This window comes from Ambystoma mexicanum, chromosome 6q (assembly GCF_040938575.1).
Source record: "Ambystoma mexicanum isolate Mex_15411 chromosome 6q, UKY_AmexF1_1, whole genome shotgun sequence".
Taxonomy (NCBI): domain Eukaryota; kingdom Metazoa; phylum Chordata; class Amphibia; order Caudata; family Ambystomatidae; genus Ambystoma; species Ambystoma mexicanum.
This window is the reverse complement of record NC_090937.1, coordinates 602,505,600-602,520,665: the sequence shown is the minus strand read 5'-3', so window position 1 is coordinate 602,520,665 and position 15,066 is coordinate 602,505,600. Positions and strand designations below refer to the sequence as shown.

General features: G+C 48.2%; 1 protein-coding gene across 6 annotated transcripts in view; it reads left to right on the top strand.

Moving 5' to 3' along the window:
• Positions 1-15,066, top strand: part of ELF2 (E74 like ETS transcription factor 2) — a 1,226,980-nt gene that overhangs the window by 1,078,159 nt on the left and 133,755 nt on the right. For all 6 annotated transcript variants that reach the window (XM_069631080.1, XM_069631082.1, XM_069631079.1 and 3 more), the window contains one exon: positions 4,634-4,747. In XM_069631080.1, coding sequence (XP_069487181.1) covers positions 4,634-4,747 — 114 coding nt within the window. The remainder of the gene's footprint in view (positions 1-4,633; positions 4,748-15,066) is intronic.

The following is a 15,066-nucleotide window of genomic DNA, read 5'->3' as shown; positions in this document are numbered from 1 at the left end:
CCCCCTCTCGCTCTCTCTCTCCTCTGTCCCCCCTCTCGCTCTCTCTCTCCTCTGTCCCCCCTCTTGCTCTCTCTCTCCTCTGTCCCCCCTCTCGCTGTCTCTCCTCTCCCGCCCCCCCCCCTCTTGCTCGCTCCTGGCCCCTGCCTAGAACATGAACTGCTGAACTGCATATTCGAACCAGCGCTCCAACGCGATAGCTGAGTGAGTGATTACCTTGGCTCTAACTACAAGTCATGCGTTGCATTTGCCACCTTCAAACTGCCACTAACCCCACAATCATCAGTGCTGCCAATCTTTATTGCCAGTCGAACCAACCCTGGCAGTGGTGGATCATCAAGCCCGGAACATCCGATGCAGCATTGAACCCGCTCGAACCGGACTGCATCCAGTTTCCAGCATCTTCACCATCGAACTGACCCCGGTGGCCCTCAAGATCTGCAGCCCCTCCAGCGCTTCATTGAACCAATCTATTAGAACCTTGCATCCAGTCCCCAGCATTTTAGCAGTCAAACTGGCCCTGGTGGCCCTCAAGATCTGCCCTTCAAGCATCTCCTTCGAAACTTAATGAGCTCCTGTTCGACCCCTGCCCCAACACCCTTCTGTCAAGAGCGCAACTGCAGCACTCTTAACCACACAAGAAGCTTGGTTCCCCCGAAAGTATTATTGACTGCTAATTGCCCCCTTGGTCAAACGTGTTGGGTCACCTTTAATCCCATTTTGCGCCAGAACATATCCCTTTTATCAAACATTGTGGTTTTTACTTGCTTTGCACCCCTGATTCATAACCCAGGGTGCTACCTCTTTCTATTGGTACATATTCTATGTTCTTTCCTCAGGTGTGTGTTTTGTGTAGTATTTTTCCATTTTGTTATTTTTTCAGATGGTATGTTTAAAGTATGTATATTTGTATAGAGCCTAGATGGGCTATTCCCATTATTTTGAGCTGTTGTACTATTGCTGTTTGGGTTTCTTCTTACTCGCATTCACACCCCACTTGAGAGTGTAGCCGTACCATGGCCCACATTGCCACAAAAGGAGAGTATCTCTTAACTGTGCCGTTTTACATTTATGATTTGGATTACTCTTGGTTGGTAGCAGTTTGAGGGACGAAGTAGGTGCTTTTAGCCCTTTTACTCTTGCAGGGCAGATGTCATTTCGTCACTTTAGTTCCATACTTTAACTTCTCTCCCGCACCTGATATATTTTCCCCACTGCATAACGGGGTCATAGCCACACTGGCAGATGAGGTCCATTATTATGCCCAATGGAGTGATGCCTGTAGTGGCAGATGGGGGTGCTACTGTGCCAAAATCATCCCCAAAATGTCTGGTGGTAGCATGTGTCCATACCTTTTCTGACCATAATGGGCCAAACCTATACTACCCCTAATGATGGTCTCTAACCTACCCGTACTATGAGTATGTGTGTCGTCCTTCAAAAACTGAGGGGTTGTGTAAAACATATGCTGCCGACCTAGGGCAGTGGAGAGCAACGGGACAACCCTAAAAGTACTGTCTATTTTGGGAGGCGTCATTGCTATATTTTTTCATTTACCAAGGTACCAAGCCTGCACTCACCCTGCTTATTCTGCCTGTTTGGGGTGGTCACTTCTTTGCTGTCTGTGTGTCTGTCCTACCCGTGCTGCTTCATTTATAGCGGGTGTCATACCTATGCCTCCTGATGAGTAAGATTGCACACATATATAGTAACGGATGTAAGGATATGGCGTGCTGCATGGTGCTCGTATCTAAACTATCACACCAGGAACAACAGCAAAACAAACATATTCCCTTCTACACGATCACACAACTCGGCAAATGCCAACACTCTTGGCTTTGTAAATGCAACTGATTTACCGGCTTTCCTCACTTAAATGTGAAGTCTATTGAGGGTAAGGAATAGTGTTGTGCGGCTTTCAGCATACCGCAGTAGCAGTTTTATCCTCTTTAGTTCTCTAACACGGGGATCGAATAAGCACGGTCACCTAAAGATAGACGGCTCAAGCGCCACAGGCTGCCCCTGGTTAGTGTTGAGCAGATTTCCATACATGGCAAGAGCAACGAAGAGGTACCTTGGTGAACTGCGGGCTGTGCGCAGCAGGTGCTCTCCAGTCACTGGCACTGCAGCAAGTGTGGAGTAAGAGCCGAGTCAAGGCTGCCATGCCGTTCAAATTGCACCGAGTTACTTTAAAGACTTATTTAAAACGTGCGATTGGCGTGATGTATTGCTCTGAATGCATTTCACATGCTGCCGTGCTACTATATTCATAAAATCCTCCTTTTGGCAAATGGTGTTTGAGCTGCACATACTATGACGTCGAGAACACCACAAACTGCTATGCGTAGAATACTAAAATCCCGCATCCACCCCGTCTTTGTCGAGACGTAGTCTCTAAGAAAATAGTGACTGTTCGTGGCAGCTCCCTGTAATGCTGCCCCTCCCCGCCATAGCCGTTAACAGAGCTGATATCTTTGGTGAAAATATAAGGCATTAGGTGCACATCTGCCGCCCCTGTTACGAACACACCGAACTCCGACACAGCACTCAGTGCTTTAGTGTATGGGGCTGGAAAACTTACCCATCGTGCGTGTGTGGCGCAATGAAATGCTGTTTTTATTATACCTATCCCACTGTGTACTCTGTATTAAGAAGCTTATTCTAAAAAAAAAGATCGTGTGTTCATTGTTCACACTCTGGAAGATGTATAAGCTATCACGAGAGATTTTTTTAACCCACCCTAAGTGAACGCCGAAATGTTTTTATTATCCCTTAAGTTTTCCCAAATAGAGCAATTATATCTGGAGTTTGGGACACCAGGGGATTCAAGGTAGTAGGGGGATTTCCATACTTTCGCCTACTCTGGAAACAAATGATACTGGAAAAAATTGCAAAATTCACTAGGCAATAAAGCACCTCAGTTAATGGCACTAAGAGGCTTTAATATTAGTTATTCTCTACTGAGTCTATTGACCGCTTATACACAAAAGATCTGTCCTTCCATAAGATATGGTGTTGAAGTTTGGCAGCGTTTGAGCAGGGTCTGGCTGGAAAAGCTCGAGGGGCATCTGTGGTGCCCTGTCGTCTGGTTGTTGACGAGTACACAGGTGCAGTATTATCTCGGAGCACAATTGGGTATAGTTTCACTGTCTAATTTGTCCTAAAACAGCGCTTATGTTCAGTGCATTAAAATTGGGCGTTCTGGGGTTCGTGGTGGGACATTTTAGAAATATCATGCAGTCTGGTAATGTTCATGCCCATTGCAGTCTATGCTAGAAGTTGTGAAGTATTTTTGTTTTTTCCTTCACCCAACTCAAATTAACCAGATTCCGATCTGTCCTTTAAAATTAGATTGAGGAATAGACTCCTAAGATCAGACCAGTGGAGAAATGACCCAACGTATCCGTAAGGTGGAGTCTAAAAGTAAGGCCAGTGAATATTTGAAGGTCATCCGCACGGAACTGAAACCTCAAATATACATACAGCTTTGATACAAATATCATTTACTACCTCTTTATATGTTCCACTGGTAGGTTGTGGGTGTGCGACGTGCCATTCTTTCACAAAATGTGTGGAATGTCTGGATAAGACTGAAACTTAAATTTCTTTTGGTTAAAAACTAATACTCGTAATTCAAAAATGTCGAATGCTTCCTGGTTTCTACGAGAAGATTTAAGTCCACTGAAGCATCTGTCCACATGTCTAGACTGATGCTGTTGCACGTTTTGTGCCTTTTGAATTGGTTACAAGCACCTCATTTTGTTAATAGGAAGTCCTTCAAACACCTTTATGAACCGCCAAACGTGGGCCCTTTTGGTATCTCTTAAATGAATCTTAAGACCCCATGGTCTAGAATGATGCCCAAAGAAGACTTTGGATGCAGCACAGTCATTTCATACAACACCTAAAGCATACTACCAACCATTTAAGCACAGCTAGAGTCAAACCCTTAGAGAATAGTAGTTCCTGGCACATGGTAACTCCATAACTTGTTTCAAATATGTTTTGTTTGTGTGCGATAGAATACCATTCCTGCTTCTAGTGAGGAATTCCAGGGTGTGCATGGTAATTGTGAGATGCTTAACGAGAACAGAATTGTATCATGGTCGGTACAGAACACTGGTGTTCCTGTGAGAGGTGATGAAAGCCCTGTTATCTATTCTGAGATGTATACTATCTGATAAAAGTAGCCTGCGTGCGCGCTATCAAGTTGTTTGAACCCCTCGCCACCTGTTCCTAGATCATGCACCCTATTGGCTCCATGCAAGTGCAGGATGGTAGCCATGGGGTTTCTGGAAAACCTTATTTAGTAGCTGTGTGAGAATGTGGTTTGACTTATGAAAGACTGCAGATATCATCTTGGGATTGGGTTGATGGCTATTCTCCAATATTGTCTCCTGTCATATACGTGCCTGGCAGGCCTATGGTGAGTTTTGACTGGTCGGGCAGGAAGAATACATTTGTATAGGGCAACTACGTTTCAATGAAGCAGTAACTGATTTTTGGAAGCCAAGAAGTCTAACGTGCATGTGATGGGCTGCACTAATCTTGTATTTTAAATCGAGAATGTATGCTTGTTCTCCAATTTTAAAGGCGCCCCAGTCAATACAAGTGTATTTCGTATTTATTTTTGCAGTCGAAGCATCTGTCAACAGCAGCCATGTACACTGCACAGACAAGACGATCGAAGCCGCAGAGGCCTTGCTCCATATGGAGTCGCCCACCATCCTCCGGGACGTCAGGAGTCCTGGTATGATACCAAGCAAGATTTCTTTTCAATGGCATGCTTCTTTTAATATTTTTCTAATTGGTTCTAGTGTTCAGTAGTTCTGCTTGAAAGTGTTTGTGTTATTTTGTCATGGTTGTGTTTAACACTCTTGTGCTAAACAACTCATTACCTTTTTATTATGCATCAAGTTCTAAGTTGAGTTCCTTAGTGTGCACATAGTGCTTTTATGCACATGTAGTTTGTTTTGTACCAGTACACTTTATCTAATTGAAATGGTTCACGGTTCTAGCCCCTGCCTTGTGAGGTACATTACTAGTCCTGTCATATCTCATGCTTTTCTCTTTCTGCCGTTAACCTTAAAAACGTCCCAGTCACTAGGTTACTGTCCTTAACACGAAGTGGACAGGCATTGGTATTTATTCTAATACACCCTTCGAATGGATTGTGTCCTCCCACGTAGTCCTCATCTTATGATGATAATTATCCTTCCAACTTTAGCTTATTCTGATTTTTTTTTCGACGGGGGACGCTGTGTGCCATCTTGTCTAGTCAGTGTACCCCGAGGGCCTCAATTCAACTGTTGATGTCATTAGTATAAATAGCACATGCAGCGCCCGTTGGCTTCAGTTCTGTTTTTCCGAGGTAACGATTAGAAGAATAATGGCACGCTTCGGTTCTTCAGTGAACTTCGTCAGCCATTTTCGATCAACGAAAATGTCTTCCCTGTCGGCTACATCAACGCCTAAAATGGGCTTCAAGAAGTGCCAAGACTGTGGATCGAAGATGTCGATCACTGACCCCCACTGAATATGTCTGTGGTGTCTTGGTACCGGTCACAGTACATCAGACTGTACCTCCTGTCATGCGATGACAGGAAAGGCTCCGAGGGAGCGTAAAGGTAAATTGGCGGTGGGGAGGTTGCTTTTGAAGTCTCCTTCTAAGAGCTCAAAAAGAAAGACTGATCCAAAGGATTCTCCTTGATGGAAAAGATCTAAAAGATTTCGATCAAGAAGTCGATAGCGCCATTCTTCGTCTTCTTTGGAGAAGCCCAAGAAACAGCGTCACAGGTCACCTTTGACCTAGTGATTCCTCAGCCGAGGTAATCAAATGTCCAACTAAGTCGGACTCTCTAGCAAAATGGATGCGTTTCGTAAAGAAATGCTTAAAATCTTCGAGAATGCGACCCGGACCCCTCGAAGGAAAAGCAGAAAGCCCACAGGCCCTGTCGATCTGCATCAAGACGGCAAAGGGAAGTCGAAGACAAAATCGTCAAAACTGAGCAGTTAGCCGGTACAGCATAGAGAAAAATCTCAATACAACTAGAAATTGTAGAGTGCTTTGACAAGTCAGGAATCCAGTCTATCGAGGGTTTTTTCGAAAAAGCATAAGTCGACAACGCTGGCGAGTTCGCTTAACACCCTCTGAGCCTTCGAAGTAATCGTCGTCGACGACGACTTCTAAGTTGTCGAAACCGAAAGTAACCCAGGAAAAGGTTTTCAAACCCTTGCCAAAGAGACATTTTAAAGTCTTTAACGTCTATCTATGAAGACCATGAACCTTCAGATAACGCATCATCATTTGGGTTACAATATAGCACCCCTAATGTGCCAGAGGAATTCATTTCAGAAGACTCTAGTTTAAAAGACGTGTATGATGACCTTCAGTCAGCCAGTGGTTTAGATGCCTCTCCTGAACTGGAATTTGGTAAACTAGATCCTACTGACCACGCTGACCCCTCATATAGGAAGCTGATGAGCAAGTTGATCGTTTTTAGGTTGGAGCAGTCCTACTCCTTCTTTCGAGCTGGATGACCTGACACACATTTTGGATCAGGGTCCCCAAAAAGATCCAATTTTGCCTTGTCACATTTCACTACAAAAACGTGTCTCAGCAAATTGGGAGACACCAGAGACTGCAAATGCAGTGATTAAACATTGTGCTAAGAAATATAGGCCATCCAGCAGTGACCCAGAGTACTTAATGAAACATGCAACACCAGAAAGTTTGGTGGGTCAAGCTGCTACATCTACCAGGCAATCGGCATAGCCCTCTCTATCCCGCCTGATGGGGATGATGAGAGTGGATGCCTGGGCGAGAAAAATATTTCCTGCTTTTAGTATGGCGTTAGTCAACTAATGCAACTTGTACCTTGTCAAGGTTTAAGTTTACCCTGTGGGACTGCGCAGCTATGGCGGCTGACGACATCCTGGAATGTGAAGAAAGAGATGGCTTCCTGGCTATCATCAATGATGGTAAGGAGGCAATGGGTGAATGCCTCCAGTCAGATCTAGATACTGCAGACAGCATCAGCAGATCCATGGCAACTAGCACAGATTTGCGTTAAGTCCGGATTTGCACCAGATGTGCAGTGTAGACTCCTCAATATGCCCTTTGATGGCTCAAGGCTGTTGGGCAGCAAGGCTGATAGTTTGGAAAAGCTGTAGACCCCGAAAGCGGCGGCTAAATCCCTTAGAGCCACAATCATGGGTTGGAGGGGGGAGAGGGGGCTCACGTCTATCCCTACCTGGATGATTGGCTGATCAGGGCACTTTCACCCAAACAAGCCCAGAACATCTCAGTGTAACCTGCCATTCCTCCGACATATTCCACATCTATGACAGTAATCACCACAGCTGTGCTGCCTCGGAATTTTTTTTGGTGTAGGCGTCCTGCGTTGATGACGTCGATCCTGTCCTCGAGGGTCGACGTCACTGGATGTTATATCTAGGACGCACGGCGCCCGTAGCCTCAGTTCTGTTTTTTCCACGAACGCGTTCGCCTCGGAATCTTGGCGCGCTCGATTCTTCTACTTGGTTTGTGAAAAATTGAGAATATGTCTTCGTCTTCTATCCCGAAGTTGGGCTTCAAAAAGTGTCGGGACTGCAGTGCTAAAATGTCCATTACGGACCCGCACAACGTCTGCCTCTGGTGCCTTGGCGAGAGCCACGGCACCGACAAATGCAGTGACTGCCGGTCCCTGACTTCGAAGGCCTTGCGGGAGCGGAAGAAGTTAACGGTAGGTAGGGTTTCTAAACCCCGTAAATCGAAATCCTCTGGGCTTTCGACCGACGACTCGAGGGGCGACTCTCTGCGTCGGCGTAAGTCCAGGGGGTCTTGGTCGCGGAGTAGGTCACGCCATTCCTCTGCCTCTTCTAGGCACTCTAGGAAGCGCCGTCACCGGTCGCCTTCCCCGTCCTTGTCAGAGTACTCCGCCAGACGGCGGGTGGCTTGTCCCAACAAACATTAATCACTGGCGGAATGGGAAGCGTACTGCAAGAAGATGATGGCGATTTTCGAATCGCAGGGCACCAGTCTGTCCGCGCCTTCGAGAGAAGCCGGAAAGGAACGAGCTAGGGCCACTGCTCGCATGCCTTCGGGCTCAGGCGGTCAGCGCGATCGGGAGCTGTCGTGGTCCCGATCGGACAAGGTTGATCGCAATAGCCGTGCCTGGTCTTCCACGCCCTCGAGACCGTCTGAGCCTGTGAGGCCTTCAAAGAAGTCGGCGGCATGTCCGTTGAGGGACTCGCTCTGGCTCCGAGGAAGTCGGCTCCGACCTCGAAGCCGTTGTCGAAGTCGTCAACACTGATTCCATCGGCGCCCACGACGCCTTTCGAGGAGAATTTGCCAGAAGTGCCCCGGAGAGTTCCAGCCTTTGGACTACATCTCAGAAGTGGAAGAAGGGTCGGATGAGGAGGGGGTTGTGCCTCCTGAGCTTCCTGATGACCTGTTGTCTTGTCACAGCCAAATGGAAGACCTACGTCCAGTCTTTACATGACGCCAGTGGTCTGGACACCTCTGCCTCCGGAGGTTGAGTGTGGCAGGCCCAAGCCTGGCACACAAGCTGAGGCCTCGTACAGGTGTCTTATGTCGAGGGTAACTGAGTACTTGGGGTGGTCTGCGCCACCTGTTGATTTTCTGCAGGATGACCTGACCCATATTTTGGACCACGGTCCGCCCACTCAACCGGTGCTGCCATTTCATATGGCCTTACAAAGAAGGGTGGCGGCGGCTTGGACTGCTCCGGAGAGTCTCCCAGCAGTGGGAAAGTCGCTTCTGAAAAATACCGTCCAGCCAGTGGTGACCCCTGCTACTTGTCCACGCACCCCACTCCGGAGAGTTTGGTGGTGCAGGCGGCTACGGCCCCAGCGAAGCAGGCTGCGTACCCTACCATCCCTCCGGATAGGGACAATCCCTTTGATGGCTGGGCGAAGAAAGTATTTTCATCTGGTTTATGGCTTTAAAGGCAGCCAACTCCGTTTGTGCCTTAGCAAGATTCACTCTCACTCTGTGGAATTGTGTCTTTGGCAGCTGAACATATTCCCAAAGGGGAGGAACGGGATGGCTTTCTAGCCCTCGTGCAGGATGGCAAGGATGCTATGTGTGAAACCGTTCAGTCGGGTCTGGACATGGCAGACTGTGTCAGCCGGTCCATGGCGGCGAGCAGCGTGATGCGCAGTTTTGCGTGGTTGTGGAAGTCGGTTTGCTCCTGATGTGCAGTCCCGGCTTCTCAACATGCCCTTTGATGGTGTCCATTTTTTGGGCAGCAAGGCTGACGAGAGCCTTGATAGGTTGCAGACCTCTAAAGCTGTAGCAAAGTCGTTGAGTGCTGCAGTATGTCAACCTCTGCCTTTTTGTCCTAGGGGACAGCAATGCAGGGCAGGTTCCTTTCGATACTACTCTTCCTTTGGTAGATCGAGGGGAGCTGCCAATCAAAGGGGCCAACGTAGGAGTACCAGAGGTGGAAAACAAGGTACTCGAGGTGCCAAAGCCGCTCGGGCAGTTGCCTCCTTGCCTTCAGGCACTGCCGCAGCCACTTCCGCTCAGTCATGAGGCCATGGCCCATGGATGCTGGCGCAGCATCTAGTAGAATGGCGTGCCATTACTTCAGATGTGTGGGTTCTGGAGCTCATAGCCCACGGCTACTGTCTTCCTTTCCGGCTGAGGCCTCGGGACAATCCACCAGGGAAGCTCTCTTTGAAGAGTCTGGATCCGCTCCTTGCGCAGGAAATCCTATACCTGCTGGAGAAAGGCGCCATAGAACTGGCGCCTGTAGCGGAGAGGAACAAGGGATGGTATTCCCCATTTTTTTTTTATCCCGAAAAAAGACGAGGGATTGAGACCCATCATGGACTTGCGTGGTTTGAACAAGCTCCTCAGGAAGGAGAAGTTCAAGATGGTTACTCTTTCTCAAGTCCTCCAGGCCCTTCAACTTCAGGACTGATTGGTGTCTCGACCTCAAGGATGCTTAATTTCATGTGCTGATTCATCCCAAGCACAGGAAGTACCTGAGGTACGCAGTTGGCGACTCGCATTTTCAGTTTCAGGTCCTGCCGTTCGGATTGACCTCCGCCCGAGGGTCTTCAGCAAGCTAATGGTGGTGGTGGCAGCGTATCTCAGGAAAGGGGGGATTCACTTCTACCCCTACCTGAACGATTGGTTGATAATGGCACGCTCTCCTGAGCAAGTCCTGGATCATCTGTCAGTCACCTGCCACTCCCTTCACAAGCTGGGCTTCTCCCTCAACTTAGTCCCACTTGACACCTACCCAGCAACTCCAGTCCATCGGGGCAGTGTTCGCTTCCCAAGGTGAGGGCTCATCACATTCTGCCGATGGTGGACAAGTTTCAACATGCCCAGAGTCTCCCGGCGTTCAAGTTCTTGAGGTTGCTCGGCCTCATGGCATCCTGCATTCTATTGGTGCCTGAGGCCAGGCTGCGGATGAGATCTCTGCAGTGGGCTCTCAATATGCAGTGGTCGCAGTCCTCCGGCAGGATGTCGGATCACGTTCCGGTGCCGCCCTCGGTTGCGCAGGATCTTCTGTGGTGGGCCGACAAAGGCAATCTGATGAAAGGAGCACCATTTTTGGCTACCCTGGCCGCGTCTGTCACGGGATGGGGAGCTCAAGACAACAAGTTGAGTCAGCGGTCGTTGGTCTCTGTCTGAGTCCAGATTCCACATCAATCTTTTAGAGCTGATTGCCTGATTGTGACGGACAATACAGTGGCCATGCACTACCTAAATAAAAAAAGGGGGAGCAGGGTCACTCCCACTGTGCAGAGAGGCGATGCAGCTCTGGTTCTGGGCCATTCAGCAGGAAATTTCGATCGCGGCAGTTCATCAGCCGGCGACGGATGCTCTGAGCAGGCAGAGCACAGTCTCTCACATTTGGGAGCTGGTTCAGGAAGTTCTCTTGGAGATCTTGGAGATCTTTGCCCTTTGGGGGACCCCACAAGTGGATCTCTTCGCCACCAGTGTCAACCGGAAGTGCAAAAGATTCTGCTCGCAGGAATTTCCTCTAAGAGGAGCCTTAGGGACGCTTTCGTAGTGGAGTGGTCCTTCCCACTGCTGTACAAATTTCCTTCAGTCCCTGTCATTCCGCAAGAGTTGCAGAGGTTACGGAGGTTCGGTTCCCGAATTATCCCCATTGCTCCGGCATGGGCCAGGAGAGCGTGGTACCCGGACCTTATCGACATGTCCATCTGCCTTCTATGCCGTCTTCCCTATCGAGGCGATCTGCTCTCGCGGGAGGGAGGTCGGGTTCTCCATCCAGAGGTCAAGTCTCTCAACCTTCATGCTTGGTATCTGAAAGGTTGAGGTACAAGGATTGGCACCTCCTTGAAGACGTGATGGAAGTGTTGCTTTCGGCCAGAAGGCCAGCAACAAAATCCCTGTACCGTTGCCGTTGGAGAAAGTTCTGCGACTGGTGCAGGGTTCAGAATGTGGATCCTTTTCAGTGTTCAATTCCTGTGGTTCTGTCTTTTTTGCTTTCATTAGCTCACAAGGGCCTGCAAGTGGGTACCATTAAGGGTTACCTGGCAGTGGGCGCTGTCAATATTTAAGCGCTCGTCTGAGGAGTGGTTTTATTTTAAGATTCCTTTGATTGCTCAGTTTCTAAAAGGGCTGACTAATGTGTTTCCACTGTCACCTTTCCAGGTGCCAGGATGGGATTTGAACTTGGTTCTAAAATTCCTAATGGGAACTTCGTTTGAGCCCTTACATTCTTGTCCTTTGAGACTGTTGACCTTTAAGACTGTATTTTTAGTTGCGGTTACTTCCGCTCGCAGAGTCAGTGAGTTGCAGGCACTTTCCGCCAAGCCACCTTTCACGGTGTTCCATAAGGACAGGGTTGTCCTTATGGTTCGTCCTTCTTTTCTTCCGAAGGTTGTGTCGGAATGTCATTTGAGCAAAAAGTTAATTCTTCCGGCGTTCTATCCTCCTCCGCATCCTGGTAAGGAAGAGGAGTGGCTCCATAGGTTGGATCCGAGGAGAGCTTTGAGTTTATTTCTCACGGATGTCCCGGGTCCGAGTGGTTGATCTGCTATTTGTAGGATACGCTGGAAGGTGTTTAGGTCAAGTTGTTTCCAAGCAGACCTTGTACAGATGGATCATTTTGACGATCTATGAATGTTACCTTTTGGTGGGTAAAGATCCTCTGGTAGGCTTGCAGGCTTATTCTACTAGGGGTGTGACTGCCTCTACTGCTCTGCAGAGGGGTGTTCCCATTCGTAATATTTGTGAAGCAGCCACATAGGCCTCTGTCCATACTTTTTTGTAAAACACTATTCCCTGGACTTTATCCATGGGCAAGATTTGGCCTTTGGTAAGGTGGTCCTCTATTCTGCAATTTGATTGAGCATTCTAAAATTCTAAATTCTTTTTCCCACCTCCTGACGTTGGTACTGCTTTGGGAGTCTGTCATAGATGTGGAATACGTCGGAGGACACAATCCCCTCGAAGAACAAGTTACTTTCTTACCTGGTAACATTCTTTCGATGGTATGTTCCTGCGACGTATTCCACATCGCACCCTCCCAGCCTGCCCCTCTACAGAATTTCTTAGGCGATTGCAGCTTATGTTTCTGCAAGGCTTTCTGCAGTCATACTGGCAGGAGATTGGTGCCACATGTTCATGGAAAAAACTACAACTGAGGCTACGAGCGCTGTGCGTCCTAGATAGAACATCCAGTGACGTCGAACCTCGACGGAGGCCCTCGAGGACAGTGTATCGACGTCATCGATGCAGGGCGCCTACGCCGAAAAAAGTTCTGAGGCAGCACAGCTTTGGTGATTATTGTCCTAGATGTGGAATACATCGGAGGAACATCCCATCAAAAGAACGTTACCAGGTAAGAAAGTAACTTGCTCTTCTCTACACAAACTGGGCTTCTCCCTCAATTACAAGAAGTCCCAGATGATACCCTCTTAAAGACTCCGATTTATTGGAGCAGTCCTGGATGCTAACTCGGGGAAAGCCTCGCCCCCTGAGGTGAGAGCTCAACATATTCTGCAGATGGTCACCAAATTCCAGAGAGCCCAGCATCTTCCGGCCTTTGGTTTTTTGAGGTAGCTCGGTCTCATGGCATCCTGCATTTTTCTGGTGCCAGAGGCCCGTCTCAGAATGAGATGAGATCCCTCCAATGGGCTCTCTGTACTCAGTGGTCCCAATTCTCAGGCAGAATGTCAGGCCACCTGAAAGTTCCGAACATAGTCTCTTAGGACCTTCTGTGGTGGGTTTGCAAGGACAACATTCTCAAGGGAGAATCTTTTTGGCAACCGTGGCCGGAGAGAACTGTGACGGACGCCTCACTCACAGGGTGGGGAGCCCACACCAACGAGCTGACAATCGGGTCGTTTGTCTCCATCGGAGTCCAAACTACAAATCAATCTTTTTGGTGCTGAGGGCAATCAGACTAGCGCTGAAGGCCTTTCTGCCCTGTGTACGGGGAAATAATGTCCTGATAATGACGGACAACACAGGGGCCATGCACTACCTCTACAAGAAAGGAGGCATAGGCCATTAGCACTGTGCAGAGAAGCAATGCAGCTCAGGGAAATTCAAGAAGGAATTGCTCTATTGGCAGTTCATCTAGCCAGAGAGGAGAACACAACGGCGGACGCTCTGAGCAGGCAGAGCAGTCTTCCACGGGTGGGAATTAGCACAGGAAGTCCTTCTAGAGATATTCACCCTTTTGGGAACCCCGCAAGTGGATCTGTTTGTGACCAGTGTCAACCGGAAGTGCGAACTGTACTGCTCCAGAGAATTTCCTCCAAGAGGGGCTCTAGGAGACGCGTTCGTAGTGGACTGGGAGTTTCCACTCCTGTACGCGTTTCCTCCAGTCCCCGTCATTCCTCATCTGATCAGGAGGGTGAGAACGTTTGGGAAATCCATGATGTTAATTGCTCTGGATTGGGCCAGGAAGATGTGGCACCCAGAGCTTCTGGACATGTCCATCAGCTCTCCATTGCATCTTCCACAAAAAGAGGACCTTCTCTCGCGAGAGGGGGGGTCGGGTACTCCATCCAGAGGTTTCTGAGAGGTTGAGATACAGGGATTGGGACCTATCAGATGATGTAATGGAGATCTCGCTTTCAGCCAGAAGGCCAGCATCAAAATCTTTGTAACGCTGCCGTTGGAACAAGTTCAGCAGTTGTTGCAAGGATAAAAATGTGTATCCCCTTCTGTGTGACACGCCTATGGTGCTTTCTTTTTTGTTACACTTGGTTTATCTGGGGCTCCAGATTGGAACAATTAAAGGTTACCTGGCAGCGCCATCTATTTTCACGCGCTCTTCAGAGGAGGATTGATATTTAAAAATCCTTTTGATTGTTCAATTCCTAAAGGGTCTTACTTGCATATTTCCACCAGTTCTATTCAAAGTCCCTGTATGGGATTTTAACCTGGTGTTAACATTTCTAACATGCATTCCTTTTGAGCCTATACACTCATGCCCGTAAAGACTGTTGACATTGAAAAATGTTTTGCTAATCACAATCCAGGCAGCCCGCAGGGTAAGCGAGTTGCAGGCACTTTCCTGTAATACCCCAAATAGGGTTATCTATGAAGAGAAGGTTGTTTTCAGGGTGAAACCTTCTTTTCAATCTAAAGTAGTCCCCGACTTCCACTTATTGCAAAAGATAATTTTGCCAACTTTCTATCCACCTCCTCCTGGAAAGAAGATGAGAGATTACGTAGGCTGGACCCAAAAAGGGATCTGTTTATTTATCTGGAATGGCTAAATGACGTCAAAATGATCAATTATTCATGGCTATACAGGCCCTAAATTGGGTTTAGCTGTTACAAAACACCCAATCCAGATGGATCATCCTGGCTATTGGGGAATGTTACAGGTTAGAGGGCAAAGACCCGCCGGAAGGCTTGAGAGCCCATTCCACAAGGGGTATGGCAACCTCTGCTGCTGTTCAGAGAGGTGCCCCCAGTCAAAGACATTTGTTCAGCGGCCACTTGGTCGTCTCTTCACATGTTTGTGAAACATTCCTGCCTGGATTAATCTTCCAGTCAGGAAGGACAATTTGGAAAAGCGGTCCTTCATTCAATCCATG